The 24567-nt window shown below is 31.3% G+C and overlaps 2 protein-coding genes across 2 annotated transcripts in view; both read right to left on the bottom strand.

Annotated features, from left to right (window-relative positions):
* Window positions 1-24567, bottom strand: part of LOC139483478 (uncharacterized) — a 766788-nt gene that overhangs the window by 184286 nt on the left and 557935 nt on the right. The gene's annotated exons all lie outside the window — the stretch shown is intronic.
* The window catches only part of LOC139482719 (uncharacterized), a 63449-nt gene continuing 47660 nt past the window's right edge, over window positions 8779-24567 (bottom strand). Inside the window, exons 8-10 of the mRNA XM_071266785.1 lie at window positions 19496-19526; window positions 13967-14235; window positions 8779-9088 (exon numbers count right to left, since the gene is read on the bottom strand). Coding sequence (XP_071122886.1) covers window positions 9032-9088; window positions 13967-14235; window positions 19496-19526 — 357 coding nt within the window. The 3' untranslated portion in view covers window positions 8779-9031. The remainder of the gene's footprint in view (window positions 9089-13966; window positions 14236-19495; window positions 19527-24567) is intronic.

A 24567-nucleotide genomic window follows, 5' to 3' on the forward strand; every position in this document is an offset into this window, starting at 1 on the left:
TTTAAGACAAATAACAAACAAAAAAGTTTATTAGTAAACTGTTTATACAGATTCAGGCACATGTAATGATGTGTGATGATATCATTGACGATGATGCAGCGGATATTCATTACTGACACGATAACCATTCTGTCTCAAACAAATCGGGTACAGAATCTGTGGAGCCTGACTTTATGGAACCAATTTCAGTGGTTAAATAATTCGACAGCAGCTTGAAGTATAATGGCATATTTTCTACAAATCGTTGTGAAGACGACAAAGATGAAACAACTCCTCCGTGACTTAAATCTTCATGGAAATCTGTAAACACGCCTGTACGGAGGAAGGGCTCATTTGAAATGTTAATGGATATAGATCATGCCAAATCAATAAGAAGCAACCCTAACTACCCAAAGATGTAGAGAAAATGAATGGTTAGCTTGAAAAAAAAATATACTCTCTCTACATTAAATCTATCTTCGATTGCAATGAGTATGCTCCTTTAGGATAAGGGGGGCTGCCCCACTCATTGCAATTATTCTCTTTCTTACAATATTAAATATACCCAAACTGTGTGGCCTGTGTAAATTCTATTAAAACATGTCCTTAGGAGCTATGCTGCCAATGTTTGTTATGCATTAAAAACATTTCAGTACAGACCATTTACTTTTAATGGGGTGCTATGGATTTCACCCCAAACTTTAGATTTCTTTGGTTTTCATTAAAGCCTGGCAAAAATATAACCTTATCACATATGATTTAATATTGTTAGAAATATGAAAACAGTCGAATGTCTTAATACTTTTTTTTCAAGTTGCCTTTTTTTTCAATTGAGGAAGATTCAATGGTTATTTTTTTTTATTAAAAAATACACTCTTTAATACATTGTCTTATAAATCTTTAATATCTACATTTTTCTGATGAAAATACTCTACTTATGAAAACATTCAGTGATTCTAGTCAAGAAGCATACATGTCTGAATATATTTCTTTAAAACAGTTCTAGTCATAATGATATTCCTTGTTTATAAGTGTTCCAGTATTTAATAATTATACCATATATGTTATGTCATAAATTGGATAATGACACTATGTTAAAGTTTCAGTTTTGGTTAAAAAGTTTATTATCTGAAAATGCCTGTTCATTTGATGTTGGTTTTCAGCATGTCTAGTGTTTGTTGTTTTAAAATGTTTTTTTTTTCTTCACAAGAAACTTGGTTTAGTGTAACTGCTTGTTTAAACTGTATTTTGGCTGATAAAATAAAATATTTTTCCTACCTACCGACCCTTCAGTCTGAAGGTACAGTCGGAAAACTGCAAACAAACATATTTTTAAGGTTGGACTTATATGCTAATTAGTCGACCAAAATATCATTATATGCTTTTCATCTGTCTTTACATTTCATACCAGCAGATTGTCTTCAGATGATAAACCAATATATGATGTCTACATTTATCATAAGTCTTAATTGGAACTACCTTTTTAACGTATACTCTTAAAGAACAATGGAGGACATGTTTGGTTCTGTTCGGCCTTTGGTGTTAACAGACAAAGTGCGTGTTTTGCTTTAATGTTGTAGTGACTATTGTATATTGTTGTTGTCTTTTATTAATTATTTGTATTTGCCACGGAGTTAGTTGTCACTTATGAGGTAGACTATTTCTTCTCCAATACAAAAACATTAATTTTAGTCCTTGTTGATATTAACAAAATATTGCTAAAGTTTGTTGTGACTGTCGTATTATTTTGTATGATGTATTTCCAAGTTCCAAAGTACCAAAGTTCCAAAGTTCTACAATACCTTTTGAAAATTTGATAATTTGTATTGTAAAGATTGTTGTGATTGCGTTTGGTTTTTCTCTTGTTTTTCCTTTCGTCTTGGATGGTCTGTTTTTCTTCAAGTTATAGATTTTGATTGCAAATTATTCATCTTGGCCCTCAATTTATTAAGCCATGTCATTTACCAAAAGCATACAACATATTACTAAAACATCAGTTATGTACCAATTCATTTATTAAAGGTGGAACAAAATGCTTTTATTTACAAGATACAAAACGTCAAACATATGTAACAATGACAAACTCTACATCAATAGTACAATATATATATATATACAAACAAGTTATAGACAATTCAATGTATCAATTTATTTATTAATTTATTAAAAGTGGAATAAATGTTTTTATTTACAAGATACAAAATGTCAAACATATGCTACAATGACACACTCTACATCAATAGAACACTATATATTTACAAACAAGTTATAAACAATTCAATGTATCAATTCATTTATTAAAAGTGGAACAAAATGCTTTTCATAGACGTCTTCGGAAAGAAGACACTACTGCTGGCGCTCGTGTTGGATGGAAGATGAATACAATATGGTGTGGGGACCATCTCACACTAAATATGTGTGTTACCTGTATGGATAGGTGTGTTTGATACCTCTGAGATTAATCGTAAACAATTATAATTATTAAAGTACGAAGGAATAAACTAATTCTTTTAAGAACCAATAGAATGAATAGATACGTTTTTAGATCAATTAATATTTATCTTGATATTAAGGTTGTGTTAACAAATGGTAATAGAATGTAGTCGAATAACTACGAAAGCCATAAACGAACACTAAAAATAATGAACCCGTGACTATCGGATTGAAAAACCGTCATCTCGGATTGCTAATCTGTGTTCCTGATTTGCTAATCTGTGTTCCTGATTTGCTAATCTGTGTTCATGAATTGCTAATCTGTGTTTACAAATTGCTAATTCTGAACTGAAAAACAATGACAATTGAATCACTTTTTTTATACATGTAATAAAACTTCCATTCATCGAAAGCTAGCTCCAAGTCATTTTAACAACTAATATATAGTTCAAGGTTGATTTAAAAATTCAGATGATATTGTTATTTACTTTGCGCTAGCATTCAGTACTGGTATTAGTTCTTTGTGTCTACTTAAGAAATAAAAAAGTTATCAAGACATTAAAAAAAAACTTTAGATTCAGTTGACATTGTTTTCCGCAGCTACAATCGTATACCCTAAAACTGGCTTTCATTTATGTAAATACACTAAATACCATTCGTGTATCCCCACCCCCATTGCCATCATTTAAAATAATATGTGTTTGTATTTCCTATTCAGATGGTTTTTATCATCTCGGTAACACAATAAGAGGGGATCTTGTTTCGATACCGTCTGTCCGTCAGTTTGTCAACTTTCGTCCGTCACACCCTTGTTAACACTTTATATTCAATCATTCAATGATTTTGACCAAACTTTGTAATAATTAGTTCTTATGAATATCTAGAATCCTATAAACTTTCGAAGTCAAAGGTCAAGGTTACTGTTAGAATTGTAATTTATTAAATATCTTTGTTATTACTCTAGAATCGATTTCGACGTAACTTAACATATACTTTACCCTTATGAATATCTAGAAACAAATTCATTTTAATATTCAGCGGTCAAAAGTCAACTTAATTGTTACACCATATAAGAGACATCAATTAAGCCGGAAAACACCGAGCGAAAGAAATATAAAAATTTAAATAAAGGAATATCAGAGTGTTGTGTGTTTGATGATCACACAATGAGACGTTTAAAGATAAACCGGGTCGTTTGGAACTTTTTGGAGACATCAAAGGAACGAACTAAATCAACTAGTTGAATTGTGGGCCGAACTTGTTGAGAAACAAACTGAGATATATGCGTATTTAACCAATGCAACTGAATACTTATGTTGAAGGCACGTGACCACAATATCCCATATTTGCATTTTAGAATAAATCATCGAGTATTCATCTTGTGTAAAAGGGGAACATGTGTCTAGTTTCCAAAATAAATTGCGTTATCCTTTTTTTTTTTAAATCGTTCCAGAATGACAGTAAAACGATGGTTTGTTTCCATCGGGAGATAAGGCGGGACAAAACTCTTTATTATTTGCAAGAGTGTGTTGATTCTGAAACTAAAATAAAAACCTGCCCCTCCACCTCCCCTTAAATAAAATCCCATCCCCCTTTCTCCACAAAAGGCAACATTTGGTTAATTGTTATATTATATTTTTTAATGCATTGTTTAATCAAATAATTACAGTAACATGAATGGTTTAAATTATCTCCAATACTTGTATTTCACGTCATTTAGTCAGTAATGTGGGGTCTTTAAAAATGATTGATTTGCATACTATAAATAAAGTATTTTAGTGGTCATATAGGTAATAAAATCAATATAGTTTTTTTTCTTTTAGAGATGACCCCCTTATCATATTGTATTCATCTTCCATTCAACACGAGCGCCAGCAGTAGTGTCGAAATTTCTAACACGTCTATTTACAAGATACAAAATGTCAAACATATGCTACAATGACACATTATACATCAATGGAATAACATATATATACAAATAAGTTATAAACAATTCAATATGCTTTTATTTACATGATGGAATTTGTCAAACGTGTGTAACAATGACACGATCTACAACAATAGTGGAAAATAAGTGTACGAACAGCTACATTGGAACACAATGTTATCCTTGATATGAGTCAATTTGTTAGATAAATGTAAGGACACAATCTAATACATTACTGTAGTAAACAAATACAATATATACATCATTCCTATATTTACTTATTTTGTGTGACACTGCAAGAAATGATTTTATTCTCATACAATGGAGGTTTCTTGGTAAAACTATATGAGGGTTTAAAGAGCCTGTGTCGTTCACCTTGGTCTATGAGCATATTCAACAAAGGACACTCTCAAATCTGGAAAACGATAATGGAGTTCATTGCAAGACTCTCTGTTTCGTTAATCTTGCATTGCTGACCATTTATAAATCTGTTTAGGTGCTCTCTGTGTCTCCTTTTGTTTTTACTCAAAACACAAAAGAGGGTTTAAAAAATCCTTTTAGAAATGAAAATCCACTAACTACAATGGCATACCTTGGCTTGTAAGTAGATCCTGTCTTGCTGCTCATTTTTTTTAGTAGATATAGGAACATGTGGTATGAGTATCATAGTGTCTATATATCTATTATGATTTTTTATCAAATAAGGCAAAACACAAAAAAATGGTAAAAATCGTCAATACAGTACAATGATGATGGTGGTCAAATGTGGCTAAAATTGGTTCAGTAGTTTCAGAGCTGTAGATTTTTGTAAAGTAAAAAGTCGACGATGGACGATTGATGACAAACACCAAGTTATGACAATAGCTGACTTAGACCTATTGGCCAGGTGAGCTAAAAAGGGGAAATACGGATATCTCGCAGTTACTGACAGCTAGTTCAAAGCAGTTTTGAAACAAAATGTATCCTAGAAAGGAAAGTTATATGCACAACTTTTTTTTCAATGGTCAAAATATAGGGCTATTCGGAATATTGTCAACGTATATATATGCCCTGAACTTCTGAGAGTTTATACTTACACTCAAATTCTGTATACTACCCCTTCTTGTACTTTATGTTTTACATATATTTCAATTTGACCGATATGCATATGTATATTTACTGGTATCCCAAGTTATGTCTCTACGAGATGAAACATAGACACCATATATGGGAACCAGTATGTCAAACAAATTAATTATCATTGGATACTGTATATCTCCCCAAAATTGGTGTTGGTTGAAGAACAGCTGTATTTACAAAGTGCAATCTATAGATATCGTAGTATATCAAGCGCTGGACACAATGTGAAGTTTGTTAGCACCTTGCTGCCCTAACTCATCAAAAAGGTTCACATTGTTGCTTTCTACTGATGTTTTATAATATCAGTGTGTAGAAAAACCCGATTATCGGATATCATAATACGAGTTCTTATCATTACAGTTCCCAAACAATTTTGCGACACCAAAAAAATAACTGCAATAAATTATGAATTTACAGTACCCTATTTTCTGGTGATGCGAGAAGTGCAACATGAAATTGGAAAGTTCACAAATGTAAAACAGTTTCCTTTGTAGAAAAAAAGTTAATTTGATTATGTAGTCTATCTTACTATGTTAACTGTTTATAATTAGGTTGAATATAAACTCATCATCTATGCCAGTATTGAAATTTAGTTTGCCAGAATTTGAATATTTTTTTACACAAAGATAAGACTACACCAGGTGCTATTGCAATCGTCTCCTGATGGCAAAGCAAAAGGATGGTGTAAGTCTTGATTATAAAATTCCAATTAAAAAATGTCTGTACTATTTCTTCTTCTGAAAAGGATTCAGTTTTTTAAGAAATGTTTTTAATTTTCCTTCTTTTTGTGGCTCATATTTCTTCACTCCAACAGTTTTAATGATCTCTTCTAAACATTTGGTACCTCTTCCAACATTAAGCAGAGCTTGAACCAGAACGCCTATGGTAGGCCTGACCCCCTGAACTCTCCATTGAAATAATATTTGTTTACACTGTGCAACTAAATTCCGTCCATTATCATGCTGTATAATATCTATTGATGTTATCGGTAACTCTAATTCTATACCCAGTTGGAAGGATAACACACCTATAACTTGTGCAAGAGCATCTAGAATTTCATCTGTTGGAATCCAATCCATGTATATTTCATCGATTTCTGTTTAGATAAATATAAATCATAAGACAAATCTACTGTGTAGTCAAAGTTCTGTAAGTTGCTATAAAACTCATCACAAATAACAAAGTAGACTGTAAAACAGGAAAAGTGTTAATATTATCTCCAAAAAGGCATAGCATTGTTAAATAAAATGCTTCACCAATCCCACAAGCGCAGGCTGATAAGAGCACAGACTTCGAACCTTTAACAGTGTTGAAGGCCGTACATTGACCTATAATGGTTAACTTTTATAAATTATAATTTTGGATGGAGAGTTGTCTCATTGGCACTCACACCACATCTTCATATATCAAGGCAAATTTGGACGCAATATTCAAGCTTGATGCTGTCTGAATTTCAATTGAGATTAATTTGAAGACATGTTATAGGTTTCTAACACAAAATAAAATGTAGTCAAAGATAATAAAATTTTAAATGGGGCATTAAATTAACTACATTAAATTATGTATGGGACATAATCGAAGTAGTGAAGTCCAAAATTAAATAAAAGACATTGAAACTTCAATCCAAGTACACCAAGAAGACATTTTATTGGACAGGTACAATTATCGGAAATTTAGAAAGTATAAAGTGTTAGAAGGTGATAAGAAAAATTCGAATTGGGATCTTTTAACATCATTTAAAATTGTAGAGCTGGCCAGGTGTCTAAGCTGTGAAATGAAGTATCTTAGATGTGAACTTTATTTTGACCATCAAAATAACTTAAATGATTTGTCATACAGCAAACAGGAAACAAAAAAAAAGATGAAGGGACAAATATAATGCATGTCAATGAAAGAGCAATAATCCAAGATATTTTTTAATTACTAAACTTTGAGATTGGTTCTTTTTAACGTTTTTTTAATAATTAAGAAAACACACATAACAAATAAATAATCAGACTTTGTGTTTGATGAGGAAACATTAAATTCATAACAAACAATCCCGACACAGTTTTCTGGATATGCAATTTCAAATTGGACTCTTTATAAAATAGTTATCAAAAGTACCAGTATTATAATTCAGTACGACATACGCGCGTTTCGTCTACATAAGACTCATCAGTGACGCTCATATAAAAAAAAATATATAGCAAAAAAGTACAAAGTTGTAAAACATTGAGGATCCAAAATTCCAAAAAAGTTGTGCCAAATACGGTAATCTATGCATGGGATATATAAAATAGTGTTAAAAGTTATTGTTTAAATTCTTTTTTGGAACAAAAAACACTTTTGCCGAGGAAGAATATAGTCTGTGTATTTTGGCTTTAATATGACATAAATGAAAATTGATATAATTGTCAATGACTGACTGCGTATAGACAAAAGGATTAGATGTGAAGGCGCATAATTTTTCGTTGTGCAACGTTATTATAAGTAAGGTATCAAAATCTATATTATATCAAAATGAGAGAGAAATAAAAATAAATAGTTTGGAAAATAAATTCAGATGAACTCAGTCAAATATATGTAAAACCATATAACTATACTGAATAAAACTGAAATGACCCATTGTTTCTAGTATTTCTGAAATGGAAAATTAAACCCTCGTATCTTTCAACTGCCTTCTTCAAAAGCAACTCCAATGTAAAGTAAAAAAATGTACAGGGCAAAAAAGCATCAAGATCTAATTGATATGTATTTCCTAAACTTCGAGTAATGCAGCAACAAGCCCTTCGAAGCTGTATTTACCTAAATATACATAGTATAACGAAAATCTTTAAGCGAGCTAAAACAGATAAAACTGTTAATGCAGAAAGCATTTAAATGTTCAAGATTAACGAAAGAAGTGGGCTGGGGTAGAAATAAGAAACACGTCCAATCCGCCACCTGCTTTATGTTTATGGCAAGGATTCATTGATGCTGTCTGAAAACCTGTTTAACTGTATGGATTACTGAAGCCTAATTCTTATTTCATATTAACTCATAAGGTAGATATATGAATAAAAACAACATACAAAAAGACTTGAGTAGTAAAAAACTAGTTAAAAACTCAATCCACTTAATCAATAAACCATGTTTCCCAGACAAAAACCTTATCAGTACACAGACACATTCATTAGAATTAGTGTTAAGATGGCTTATATATTCTCAGACAAACTTAACTTTTGGAAATTTTACGTTTTCAAGAAACCTTTCCGAACAATATTCCATCTTCATTCTTGACAAACAAATAAGTACTTTCCAGACAACACAAAATATTACAAAATATATCCTGCAAGAAATTTAAAATGAATATGGAAACAAATTGACTAACAGAGAGACATACATATTACAAACTGACGAACAGATAGATAGATTATTGACCCTGAACTTAACATTTTTTAGAACTTTGATTTCGACTTGAAATAGTTGTGTGTACCTTTGTCGGAGGATTGTGAGACGGCACTGGTTTTATGGATATACAACTACCTGTCATAACACTTGACAAGTCTTCCTGTCTCAACATTAAAACCCTTATCGTGTCTGTGTTAACAATTACAAACACAGATATAAGCAATACATACCACATTCTCTTTTTATAACTCTTCTTATCTGTAATATAATTTAAATTCTGTTAAAAAAGAAATCTAATCAAACCTTTTATTTTTTTTTGTAAACATATTGCTGCCTAACAGGCAATAACAATCAAAACAAGGTTATGTGATCTCCAAGTAATATATAAAAAAATCTAAGTTGTATATGTTACTGTATATAGTTGTGCAGTGAAATTAAAGTTTTATTGTAGATAAAATGACATACATGAACACCTATCTAAATGGTAGACGGCACGAAACTAGTCACTCTAATAAAAGTTATAAAGTTCAATCAGTTCTTAATTGGTTACATACTAGTTGTAAATATATAATTATAAGACCCACGTTTGGTACAAAATATTTTTTTGTAACTTTATATGTGGGATCTCAAATTAAAAACCGAGTAAACCTACCTGTACTGAGAAAGCAATTTTAGCGATTTCAACACATATTTGCTAGTTTGAATTTTTTTTTAGTGAACTATGGAATAATTTTTTTATTTAAAAGAGGGACGAAAGATACCAAAGGGACAGTCAAACTCATCAATCTAAAACAAACTAACAACGCCATGGCTAAAAATGAAAAGCACAAACGAAAAACAACACACACGACACAACATAGAAAACTAAAGAATAAACAACACGAACCCCACCAAAAAACTAGGGGTAATCTCAGGTGCTCCGGAAGGGTAAGCAGATCCTGCTCCACATGTGGCACCCGTCGTGTTGCTTATATGTCTATAATCAACAGTTTTCACTACCTAGCAAACATTCAAGATCAAAAAGTGCAAGCAGGGAATTAAAAAATACACAATTTGGTTCAAACCCTTATAGATTCAGTGAAGCCGTAAATGTTCTCCTTTACAGCATTGATGTACGTGTTGGCAATATAGGTTAATCGATATGTTGTTGATATTCCCATTGGAACAAATTGTGCCTTTAAAAGCAAATTGTTACTATACTGTTATTTACCACACTTAACAACCAAACTCAGTAAAGACCTGTTAAAATTCAATGTATTTGATCATTTCAACAATACTTTCCATTATCTTGATGATATCGATACTTTTCGTTAAAAAATAAAGTTTGTCTAAATACACTGCTGACATTTACCCAAAGGAAAGCAATAAATGTTTTTTAGATTGAGATATTTCAGTGCTTCACCGAAACTCTACACAAACATCTACGACAAAAAAGGGCAATGGTTGAGAGCTCATTAACATGTTTAACCCCACCACATTGTTTACGTGGCGTATTCAAGAGCCTATAGTTCATTAGTTGTCGTTTGTTCAAGTCTGTCATATCTGTTTTTCGTAAACTGTTCTGTTATAAATTAGGCGGTTTTTTAATATATTGTTTCACATTTCTCATGTCAAGCCTTTTATAAACGATTGTACGGTATAGGAATATTTTCATTGTTGAAGGCTACATGGTTGTCTATAATTGCATACACCAACTTCATTTGAACTTTGTTGGATAGTCGTCTCATTGGGAATGATACCATAGCTCCTAATTTTCATATAACACCCAATCTACAAACCATATATCACATGTATTAAATTATAAGTTGAACACAACCTGAAAATAAATCAGAACAAGAATGTTCAGTGGACAGTAAAAACGGGTTTAAAACTCTAAATTGGCAATAAAATTAGAAAGATTATATCATAGGGAACATGTGTACTAAGTTTCAAGTTGATTGGATTAAAACTTCATCAAAACACTACCTCGACCAAAAATTGTAACTTGAAGCGAGACCGACTGACGAACGAATGGGCGAACAAACGAACGAACGTACACATAGTCCAGAAAACATATCACCTAAAATGGGGCATACAAACGTTTAATTGAGTTCAATTTACATTACCTGTATCATGGACTTATGTAGCAAGAGGTTGAACCACTTTTATTTTGATACTTGTTGTTTAGGAAATGAATAACTGAACTTCAACTACATAGCTTTTCAAGGACAATTAAGTTAAAGCAAGGTGTTTTCTCGTGATTACTCATTATATATAAATGTTAGGACTCCTTGGTGTTTTACCATACGATACAAGGTAAACATAGTTTACCTATAACAACTATTTATCTTTTAACATAAGACTAAAAAGCTCATAAAAGGTCATTTGACAAAATTTAAGCAAATTCTTGATTTTATTTCTTTTGATTGGAGACCAAAATAATATCAATGCAAATATAGAGTAAAAGTCTGAGTCAGCCTTTTCACAACATATTTTATAAATCAAATATCTAGCAACGGAGCTCCATGACCTATCAATATTTATAGCTTATTTGTATCCTTAACTAAAAATCTTCCAGCTTAATGTATCAATTTTTAATTTTCTTGATTTATCTAATTTTACCTTAGGTCAGCCAAGTACACCCTTAGGCAGAAAAAAATTATCATTGGCAATTGCTAAATAATTCAAAGTCTCTGGACCGTGACCTAGTGTGCAGAGCCTTAACATAGACATGAACTGATATGAACTGATAGTATTTATGCAACTTCATTCAAAATATCATTGATCTGACACATGTAGATCCTATCAAACTAAGAATAAGAAAATTGCTAATCAATTTTAAAGTCACTGTCCAAAGGGACAGAGTATCAAAATAGTCTTCAAGCTGATAGTAATTATCTCCATACAAAATATAATTGATCTATCACACGTAGTTTCTATTTAACTAACTTCAGCAGAAAACATATTAGTGAGCGAACAACCACTAAATAAGATTGTTTGTTTATGTGTTACATATTTGTTTTTTGTTCATTTTTTTACGTAAATAAGGCCGTTAGTTTTCTCGTTTGAATTGTTTTACATTGTCTTATCGGGGCCTTTCATAGCTGACTATGCGGTATGGGCTTTGCTCATTGTTGAAGGCCGTACGGTGACCTATAGTTGTTAATGTCTGTGTCATTTTTGTCTTTTGTGGATAGTTGTCTCATTGGCAATCATACCACATCTTCTTTTTTATATTGGTTGGGGTTATACATCACAAGATAAAAGGAACAAACTTGAAAACAAAGTAGATGGCAAGGGACCAACTTCTCAGATCAGCACAAACCAAACAAACACACAAAGAAAGAAAGGAAACAAAGTCCAATGTAATTGAAAATGCTTGAAAAAAGGTCAGGCCAAAAATAAAATATTGTTTTTTCTCCCACCACCGACCCGGAAAAATCGCCGCGACTCGAAAAATTTTATCGGCCATTCTTGTTCAAAATTTAATTTTGCTATGTTGGTTTTTGGTGATATCTTTCCGATGCTGTAGTAAACGTGCATTGGTTTTTTGTCATACCTTTCCGATGCTGTATTCAACAAGCGTTTTAAATCAAGGTATTTTTGCATTGAAGCGTCTATATGATTCGGAATCAAGGAAGACAACAAACATAATGCCTTGCCACACGATTTGATATATTTGAAAATTAAAAATCTGAAGCATCTTTCAACATACTGAGTGCACCTTGATTGGCTTTGTCTTTTACCTCTGTTCCTGTTTAAAGGATATAAATCTTTGAGTAAAAATGGTCTGAATCGTGCTTTGAAATCAATCTACTTTGTCTTTGACTTCGAACAGGTTGGACACAAGTCAGAAAATGTTGGACACGTGAATTCCCTGCTTTCAGGGAACCTCCCTGATTTCTGGTGTAAACAAGACCAGTTTAAATGTGATTTTATTTTTCAATTTATGGCATGAAATTTACAAAAGGGCACGTTTTAAGTTATAAATGCATGAGTTGAATTTGTAAATACTTAAAGTATTCTAGGAACAACAAAACATATAAGTGAAGCCTTGTTTTTTTTTAGAACTCGACAAACATACAAATCTTTTGTTTAGGAATTAATTGACCAAGCTGCATGATCCAGGTGTAACTGAACATAACTGAATTATGTTCACTTCTATTGAAAGTTTTTATTCATTAAATTTTAATTTCCAAGTCATTAACATATCTTTTTTGTCATCTCATAATTGATAATCAAGGTATGAATTGGTGAACACAGGAATTGTTTTGTTGTGAGTTTTGCATCAAATTAGACTTGAAATAAGCTTGATTGTTAACCAATTAAACACTTGCTTTCATTCAACATTGTTATCCCATGAAGAATGTGTGCTTTTGTAGATTTCATACCATAAAATGAATCATAAAAAAAAGAAGGTCCCAGTGTATACTGTTTTTAACACCAGAAAACTGGGGTGTACACTGAATACAGGGAATACCCCACTTTTCTTGACTTATCTTACCGTTTGAATTCAATATAGAAAAATTATATCAAGAAATAAAATAAAATGATTTGCCTACCTACCTACCCATACCCTGATAACCTCAATCGGGGAGGGGAAACAAATATATTTTTAATTTTTTGGCCTCACAAGGTAATGTGGCAGTGGTCTATTTATAATAATTTTAATCTTTAAGAATTTGGAGGGTAGTCCTTTATTTCATTATGTCTTTATGATAGTTTTTTCTATTCCTTATCTTTTTGAGCAGTTTGATTTCAATGCTTTATTCTTTTTAGCACCAAATTTCTCTTCATAATTGTCACCAAGTTTAAGGTGTGGTTCGTGTTGCATAGTCTTCTAGTTTTCTATGTTGTATCTTGTGCACTATTAGTTGTCTGTTTTTATTTTATTTTTTAGCCATGGCCTTGTCAGTTTATTTTCGATCTATGAGTTTGACTGTCCCTCTGGTATCTTTCGCCCCTCCTTTTTAATTATTGTGTCCCTTTTACATCTTTCTTTCGCCATTATTCCAAACTCTGTAAACCCAATCAAAACCCTTATTCATAATAGTGTTTAATACATGTGATACTTTAGAACACAATTGATCAGTAGTTAATTATAATCAGTGAATGTGGCCGTAAACTCTAAGGTCAAATCAACAAATGTTCAATTACCTGACACAGTTTATGGGTAGGTAAATCCATATCTGTTAAAGCTTTTGCTATGTTGCTGAATTTTCCTGAATATTTTTCTCTCCAGGTGACCAGTATTCTATACTTCACCACCTCAATCCGATCAAAATTACATCTTAGGTCTTCCCATTCTTGGAGAGACATACCAAAATGTATGGCTAACTCTCTAATAGTAGTTTCATCACATCGTGATGCAAATCTCTGAAGTTCAATATCACTCGGCATCTGATTCATTGCACCTTCCTGTAAACCTAAAATAACACAAGAAGATAACTTTGCTGAAAGATTTGATTACATTTGAAATCAAATATTTAAAAAAGACATAACATGATCATCCTAATTCTAAAAAAACCTTTTACCTAAATGAGACATGATTAATTCGTTAGATATCTGACTTATTTTTGTTAAATTTTAATTAATTTATTATAAAGCTTAAAACAAAGGGTCTCTAAAGATCCTCTAAAACCCATCATTTGCGGACATAGACTACTCAAAGGAATTGAATTAAAATAACAGACAAAAAATGAACATAGTTTGTTATCTTGTCCTGCATATCACTTTGTTCTAAATGTTAGTATTCTTTCTCTAATTTTTTTTTAAATCTTGAAGACAAATGCAAACAATAAAAAATAAAGAATAAAGGCAACAGTAGTATACCATTGTCAATATTCATAAAGTAATCAAAGACAAAACCGTGTAACAAACTTAAACCGACGAAAGCACATGAACTATCAGAGGAAAGCAACATAACAACAGAAACACAGAACTGCCACAAAGACAAACACTAACTACATAAACATGGACTGTTATATAACAAATACCATATTTCTGACTTGGTACAGGACATTTAAAGAAAATATGGTGTGTTAAACCTGGTTTTTATTTGTGGTCTCCCGCTTTTATGGCAATGTTAATAAACAGCTGCGCCATGAGCGCATGATACACCCGACGTCTTGTGTGGAAGTTTTATGCAATAATCATAAATAGTTTCTGAGAAAGTTTAAAGCAATAACCATATATTGTTTTTGAGACAAGACCGCACATGTGAAAGCCCCCCCCCCCCCCCCCCCACCCCACCCTGTTTTTTTTAAAACTAAATATCATTAAAAAAAATTTGAATAAAAAAAGAAGACAGATCTTTTGATTAATATAACAAACAAGTGTGTAAAGTTTTAAGCAATAATCATAAATTATTTTTGAGATACGGTTCAAAATGTAAAAACCCCTCCCCCTTTTTTAGAAAATACTCAATAACTCAAAAATGAAATTTTGAATCATCACCAAAAAGAATACAGATATTTAGATTAATAGAACAAAGACATGTGTAATGTTTTAAGCAATAATCATAAATGGTTTTTGAGATATGGAGCGACATGTAAAAACCCCCTCCCCCTTTTTTACAAAATACTCAATAACTCAAAAATGAAATTTTGAATCATCACCAAAAAGTATACAGATATTAAGATTAATATAACTAAGAAGTGTTTAAAGTGATAAGCCATAATCAAGAATCGTTTTTGAGATACGGTGCGAAAAACACACACCTGTTTTAGTTACAAAGTGCCGTAACTCAAAAAGTTTTAAGATTATTTTTACCAAAAAGTATACAGATCATTTGACCATCATAAGAAACAACTATATTAAGTTTCATGAAATTTGGATAAGTCATTCTCAAGTTACGGTGCGACATGTTTACGCCGGACAGACAGACAGACAGACGGACGGACACCGAACATTTGTATACCATAATACGTCCCGTCAAAATTTTGACGGGCGTATAAAAACAGTTAAAACAGACGCAAGAAAGCTCAGCACCGAGAAAAGTTAAAAATTGTATCAAAATGGAATTTCTTATGTAATGGTGTTATTATTTGTATTTTCTAGTCATGTCTGTCTTTCTTCTAAATTAAAATTGTGTATAAACAAAATAATCCTGTACATATAGTTGCTTAAACTTAAAATCATATAAATAAAATAACTGATTTTGTATCTTTACTTTTACATACATATATACAGAAAATGAAAATAAAATAACTGAAATATAAGGCAACATCATGCATGACCAAACAGTCAACACACATGAAAACAAACAACTGACACAACAACACCGTAGACTAACTACGAGAAAACTAGACTAAACTGACAAAAAGTAATATGTGAAATGTACCTAATATACAGAATTCATACCACAAATGAAATAAACAGACAAAAACTAAGTACAAAAGGAAATAAACAGACACGAATTCAGTAGAAAATAAAAGACAGGGCCCACACGTAGAAGAAAGTAACAACTCAATGTCCGAAAGCTGGATTTTCAAATACTGAACCACATCGACTCCAACAGCAAACATAAGATATAACAAAATAATCAACCGGAAAAAATGTTGGATATATAAATACCGAGACAAGTAATTTAGCAATAGGAATTCACATTCGGCAAAACAGTCTTATTCGGGAATAGTTCACGTGAAAGTCATTTAGAGGCTGTAATTCCTACAAGAAGTTGACCAACCATTTCGGCAATATAATACATTAATAGATCTTGTCTTTCTGATCATTTTGCTATTTTTCTATACATATTAATGTTTTCAAGATAATAGACAGACAAGAAGAAAATGCTAAACGCTTATTACGTAAAGACTCCTATATTGAGTCGTCTCATTTTTGTTTTGTATTGACCAGAAGGTACACACAAAAAAAAAATATTACTAAGTAATTATATTTTACTTGAATTAAGTATTCTTTTTTATTACTCATTACTAGGAATTACTTACCAATTACTCACTATTACTAGCAATTACTTATATTTTACTAGATATGAAAACAGTTACTTGAAACAAGTAATTGTTTTTTTGAAAAAGTGTGTATATAAAAAAAAATACTTAAATTAAAACAAATACTCATAATAATTTTACTCACTTGAGTAAATGAATTACTTAATCCATATTTAGGTAATAACTTACCCGTACTGTTTTTAGTAGAAAGAAATAACTTAGATTAAGTCATATATTTAAAAACTACACATTTTTTTTTAATTTATACTAAAAAGCTGTATGAAAGTTACTGGAATTACTTCTGAAAACATGGATATAAAACTTGTTATTACTAAGTAGGTTAAGGCACTATATCATGTTGTTTTCTTGCATAAGGCTTATTATATATATAATAATAAATGCTTCCTATAAAATTTGACTCTATAATTTAACAATTACAACAATATGTAGGTTTAAGTCTGAAAATTGCATAATTTTGGATAACAATTTTCTTTAAACAGGCAATTATTCCAACTTAGAAATATTTTTAATTATATGGAATTTGCATAATTTCCTGTGCTTGAAATTTTTTATAAATTTCATGTATATTCTGTATTTTAATGTTCAGTGTGGCGCCCAACACTTTCTATTCCAAAGTAGATAACACATTTTCAATAGAATGTACTGTGCTGCGCAAAAAACTATCTATACAACATACATTGTATGGAAAGTATTATGCAATGCTTAAAAATAATAATGCAGAATAAACATGGAATTTCAAGCACAAGAAATCATGCAAATTACATAATTAAAAATAATTCCAAATTGAAAAAATAGCCTGTTTTTAGATAATAATTTGAAATGCTTAAAAAATGTGATCGGAATTACTTAGTATAAGAATTACTAGTCATTACTTAACCTATTTTCATATCAAAATATCTTCAAATTATTATTATCTATTTTTAATATAATTTTTATAATGTAAAATAACATGACTTAGTTTTACTAAAATTAAAAATTAACTATTTATTATAAATGTACAAAATTGTATAATACTTCCTGTATTTTTAATAAGTAGTTTTTGATTTGAGACTGAAAAAATATTAGGCTAATCAGAATTAAGGTTTCCTTTGACTGTGGTAAGCTATTTTTGAAAATTGGCTGGAGCTCATTCAGTTTTGAATTTGAACAAAATTTACAGAGTTTGTTGAAATACTTACACGAGTTACACACATGTAAGGAAAGGAAAACCTTACAAGAAGGACATTTTATGGGTTTTCCTGTTTCTGGCTACTCTTTGTGTACTAATTCAATTAATGAAAATGTTACACAAAGAGTTGCTGGGGAGGTAGCCCATGTTAACTTACAACAAACAAGAGAAATGGATTATAACAAAGGATATAGTATATGATCATTCTTTAAAAAGGTATGTTACTATTTCAAATTACATGCATTTATAATAAAACAGTGTATAATTTTTATTTTAATCTATAAATATATTATAAATATATATATAATTTATGTGTAAAAGAATTACTCAATAAATATTTAAAGAAGTACTTACTTAATAGAAATAATCAATATGTATTAAAAGAATTACTTACTATCATCATGATCATTAAAAGAAATACTTAATGTGTATTCAAATAATTACTTACTTTAATGAAAAGAATTACTTACTTTTATTAAAGAATTACTAACTATAATTAAAAGAAGTACTTAAGGTGTATTAAATGAATTACTTACTATCAATAAAAGAAATTACTTAAGTATTCTTACTTACTATCAATAAAAGAAATTACTTAAGTATTCTTACCTACTATCAATAAAAGAAATTACTTAAGTATTCATTAAAAGAATTACTTAAGATACATTGAAAAATTACTAAAATTTAATTACTAGGTAATTACTTACAATTACTTGGCATTACTAGGAATTACTCATTTTTTGACAAACATTTTTACCTTTTTTTAGCTTAATTTGAGTAAATTAAATACTTGTTTTAAGTAAATTCATGTAATTCAAAGTGTATAGATCTCATTATTTAGCACATGTCTGCTCTGTTATATATCTTCCATCTTTAGCTTTTGAAGATGATAGACACAACATTAATATTGGTCCTATGTTATACGTTTAACCATGTCGGTTATAAGGTGAGATCATCTGACAATTGTTTTAAACTAGATAACCAATGATGAAGGCCAAGTTAGGTAACAATTGGTCCAACTTTTGCGTATTAGAGTTTTGGTAATTGTTAACGTATGACGACTGACAGCAATGACGGACATCAAACGCCAAGTGATAAGAAAAACTCACTTAACACTTTCGGTTACACATTACCTGCGTCCAAGCACTTTCATTGATTGGTGTAAATGGATTATGTTTATTAAATCACACTTTAAGTCAGGAATCGCATGTTCAGTAGGTGTCGTTTGTTGATGTGGTTCATAAATGCTATCTTAGTGTTCAGTGTGATCGAAGGCTCGAAGACCAAAAACTTGACCTATAATGGTATACTTGTTGTGACTTGGATTGTGAGTTGTCTCATTTGCACTCATACCACATCTCTCTATATCTTTTAAATATTGGTATTGTTGTTTTAAATACAATAACTAAATACAATGTCTATAACATACCCCCAAAGTCATATACAACAACATATTTCAAAGTTACTAAGATCAGTATACTTTTGTATGCATGATTTTTGGTTGGATCATTGTAATGAAGAGCAAATTAATAACATATTAATTATATTCACCTGGACAGTTCACTTCACATTGTTCTTTTGCCTAAAACGAAATAGTAATGGAGATATCTACATTCACAACTCTGCCCAATTGATAAAATTAGATTAAAGAATTGACTTGATCATATATGTTATATCTAAAGCTAATGTTAAAAAAAGTGAGACCATGATCAAGGACCGTTCATACTGTTAAAAATGTATAGACTACCTCTCCTCTACCTGTCAATACAAATAAACTCATCATAGATTAAGATATCAGGACTAAATTGTTATTAGAGTTTTTGTTTGGAGAAGTTAGAACACAAAGAGCTGGAATAGGCAGTTCTTGATTTCTGTACTTAGTTAGAATTACACCTGACATGATAGTATATTGTTTCAATTGAGAAGATTAACTTGATAATTTAAAATCTGTTTTTAAAAGTCTGTCGACAATCATGATAATTGATATTTGAAGGCTTTAAATTCAATGATACAGAAAAAGGAATTATAAGCTTTTACTTTTAATGCATTACGCATGTATGCAAGTGACTTTCCCGTTTACACGAGTACACCATTATACCCTTAATAATAATTAAGTCCCTAATCAAAAGGCAAAATCAAAAGCTCAAACACATCAAACGAATGGATAACAACTGTCATATATTTTGGACTTGGTGCAGGCATTTTTTTGTGTAGAAAATGGTAGATTAAACCTGGTTTTATAGCTAGCTAAACCTCGCAGTTGTATGACAGTTGCATAAAATTCCATTATATTGACAACGATGTGTGAACAAAACAAACAGACATAATAGGTAAAAATGTCAAAAATAGGGGTGCAGCAGTCAACATTTTGTAATCTGTATCACTATAAAACAAACAAATATGTCCACAAAGAAACACACACAGACTTATAGATAGACAAAGCACATCAGCAAAAATGAAAGACAAAAATACAAAAGTTTACAATAACACAAGACGGGATGTATAAGTACCGAGCCACGTAGCATGGATATTACTAAAAATAGATTAAACAGTAAAAGTAATATTCATAACTTGAAGACAAATACAAGAATACTATAACACATTATTATTTTGCGTAGGAACCTAACTGTCAGAAGAAATCCCATATCGTATTTAAGGTAAGGTAGGTCGGTATTTCCATTTATACTGCACTCGTTCTATTTGAGCAGTCAAAATGCGTTGACTGTATATTTCTATGCCATATACAGTCACTGACCTGATATCACTTTTCCTCATGAATATTTAAATAGAAATTGTCAAAATTATATTTAATTATTCATACGACCTCTTCAACCTGTTCTTGTTTCCAATGTAAACAACGATGCGTTTAACATGTTTAACGACTCAAACTTGTTTCTTTTGCAATTTTTGGGAAAACATATTTCACTTATTAATATTTTTTTTGTTTGCAACCTATAAATCATTATGTTTTATGTTTATTGTTGATATTTTAGTCTGCAACGAATTCGTTCATCATTGATTGCGGTAATGATGTACATTTCATCGTGTTTTATATTTCTCCGTCTGTGTGATATGAGGCCTTTTTAAAGGGGGATTTTTCCCAATATTTAAATCAAATAAATAACATTAACACAATAAACAACAATTGAAAATGTTTTTTTAGATTGCAGTATAAAGACAATAATAGTGCATTGACTTGACATATCAACGATATAAGTATTCGGCCCGAAACAGGGAAAATGCTCGGCACAGCCTCGCATTTCCCCGTTTCTAAGCCTCATCCTTATATCATTGATATGTCAAGTCAATGCACTATTAGTGTCTATGTGTCCCTCACCTGATTTTTTGTTTACAATAGATGCATGAAATAATGCAACCATTATACTTTTGTTATAGTCTAGCGATATATGCCAAAAACTGCATGTTACCCTATGTTCTATTTTAAGCCATGTCGCTCACATTGGTTGGCAGGCAAGGTCGTCAGACACATTTTTAACTATAAATCCCAGTGATGATTGTGGCCAAGTTTGGTTTTATTTGTCTTAGTAGTTTCAGAGGAAAGGATTTGTTTTAAAGATTACAAAAAATTATGAAAAATTGTAAAGAAGATTGACTATAATTGGCAATAACTTCTTTTGGTCATGTTCGACTTATTTGTAGGTCTTACTTTGCTGAACATTATTTAAGTTTACAGCTTATCTTAATCTATAATAATATTCAAGATAATAACCAACAACTTCAAAATTTCCTTAAAATTACAAATTCAGGGGCAGTAACCCAAAACGGGTTGTCTGATTCGTCTGAAAATTTCAGGAAAGATAATACATTTCTCAACTTGTTGAACATTTTTACTCATTGTCAGATTTGCTCTCAATGCTAAAGTTTCAGAGATATAAGTAAACTAGAGGCTCTCAAGAGCCTGTGTCGCTCACCTGTTACTGCATTTACTGATGTTGGCCATCTTGGTTGGTAGGCGGGGTCATTAGATACTTTTTTAAATAGATACCCTAGTAATGATTGTGGTCAAGTTTGGTTAAATTTGGCCCATAGTTTTAGAAAAGATGTTTGTACAAGTTACAAAAATGACGAAAAGTTGTTCAATATTGACTATAACGGGCAATAACTCCTTAAGGGGTCCTCTAACAATTTTGATCATGTTGACTTATTTGTAGATCTTACTTTGCTAAACATTATTGCTGTTTACAGTTTATCTCTATATATATAATAGTATTCAAGATAATAACCAAAAACAGCAAAATTTCCTTAAAATTACCAATTTTAGGGCAGCAACCCAACAACGGGTTGTAGGATTCATCTGAAAATTTGTGAGGGGATACTGTGGATTCATAATTATTCGTGGGATACCAATTTTCGTGGATTTCGTTGGTACAGGCAAACCACGAAATTAAATGTTCAACGAATGACAAATTTTACGAAGGCGATTATGCAGACTTCGGTAAAACCACGAAATTAAATATCCACGAATATGTAAGTTTCCCTGAATCCACGAAAATTGGTACCCACGAAAATAAATGAATCCACAGTAGATCTTATTCTGATGGACATTTAAATCTTGAAAGATTTGCCCTAAATGTCTTAGCTTCAAAGATATAAAACAATCTAAGAGCAGATTGCTCTGAGGGATACGATTGCCATTGTTTCATTGACACATGTATGCATGTAGCTGGATAATATAATTTTCAAAACTAATTCAAATGACAAACAGACATGTAAAATAGTTACAAAATAGCCAAACCCGGATAAAAGTGTATGAACAATGTAATTAGGTCTATTGTGTTTTATTTTTGTACTATCAATACCAAGTTTACTTTCCACAGCAGTCACTGACTGACTCAGAGTGAGAGATGTCAGAGAAGGTATTTTATTTCACTCTTTGGTTATTATATTTTATTAAGTGTCTGTTAGCGATGCGCCGACATACACAATATATAGTCATCAATGTGCTGATGGATCGTCGTATGATGTAGATGTAGACATGGTAGATGTACATGTAGATTCGTATCTTATCACCTTTTTTCTTACGTTAATTCTAGGAGGAACCCCATTCCTAACTCTTTAAATATTTAATTTCCTTTGGGTCAGTCATCATGGCTCCTTTCCGTACACATTTATCGGTTTAAATTGCATTCGTTTATTGACAGAACGAGCTTAATACTCGACGTCTTGTTTATATTCAGAATTCACTGCCGGAAGGGAGACAACTCGAAACGATAATATGGAAGACTCCATTTCGCCTGAAGGGGTGTTCTACGATGTGGAATACATTTATTTTAATCTAAATGATGCATATGATTTAAAACTATGCAACAACAATAACCCTTAATAGCAGACATACATAGAAAAGATTCCATGAGTTATAAATTAATTAATTGAGTGGGGAATCCAGAGCAACCATTCAATCTAAAACCCCTTAAAGTCAAGAAAACTATACGCATGCGCATAATTTCCAAATCAAACCCTGGGGCAATATTTATTAAATGCTTATTAAACGACCTAGATGGTTCTCAATTTCTTTATGGAAGTACAATCTCAAATATCAGTTTCATAACGGTAACATATAAGAAAAACTCCACTTCAGTTCTTATATGACAGAAATAGATTTATCGGTATTCAGAGAACTCTCGCATTTTATCAAAACTGGGAATTCCCTCTGACCAGCTGCTGACGTGTTTCTAAATTTATAACTACACTAAATATAAATACTGCTTAATTCTTAATTTTCCGTGTTGTTAAAAACACGCATCGAAGTCAAGGGAATTATCAAACATGAAGATTATGAAAAGAACATTATAGGAAAGTTGATTAAGTTCAATCCCTTTGTTTGTTTTTACCTTTTAAAGCAAGACAATCATAAGAATCTGAGATGTTCCTTAATGTTTAGAATAAACCGATTGACGTGAGGGAAATTGCTCTGAGCCACCGGTATAAGTCTACAGATTGCTTGAAAGCAATCGTATCCCAGAAACTGCATTTTACCACTATGTTCTAATTTTAGCCACGTCGGCCATTTTGTTTGGTAGGCGGGCTCATCGGACACATTTTTTAAACTATATACCACATTGATAAATGTGGTCAAGTTTGGTTAAATTTGGCCAGGTAGTTTCAGAGAAGAAGATTTTTGTACAAGTTACAAAAAATGACGAAAAGTTGTTAAAAATTGACTATAAAGGGCAATAACTCCTTAAGGGGTTGACTGACAATTTTGGTCATGTTGACTTATTTGTAGGTATTACTTTGCTGAACATTATTGCTGTTTACAGTTTATCTCTATAATAGTATTCAAGATAATAACCAAAAACTGCAAAATTTCCTTAAAATAACCAATTCAGAGGCAGCAACCCAACAACAGGTTATCCGATTCGTCTGAAAATTTCAGGGCAGATAGATCTTGACCTGATCAACAATTTTACCCTTTTGTCAGATTTACTCTAAATGCTTTGGTTTCAAAGATATAAGCCAAAATATACATTTTACCCCTGTGTTCTATTTTTAGCCATGGCGGCCATCTTGGTTGGATGGCCAGGTCATCGGACACATTTTTTAAACTAGATACCCCAAGGATGATTGTGGCCAAGTTTAGTTAAATTTGGCCCAGTAGTTTC

The sequence above is a fragment of the Mytilus edulis genome, chromosome 7, assembly GCF_963676685.1.
Source record: "Mytilus edulis chromosome 7, xbMytEdul2.2, whole genome shotgun sequence".
Lineage (NCBI taxonomy): Eukaryota > Metazoa > Mollusca > Bivalvia > Mytilida > Mytilidae > Mytilus > Mytilus edulis.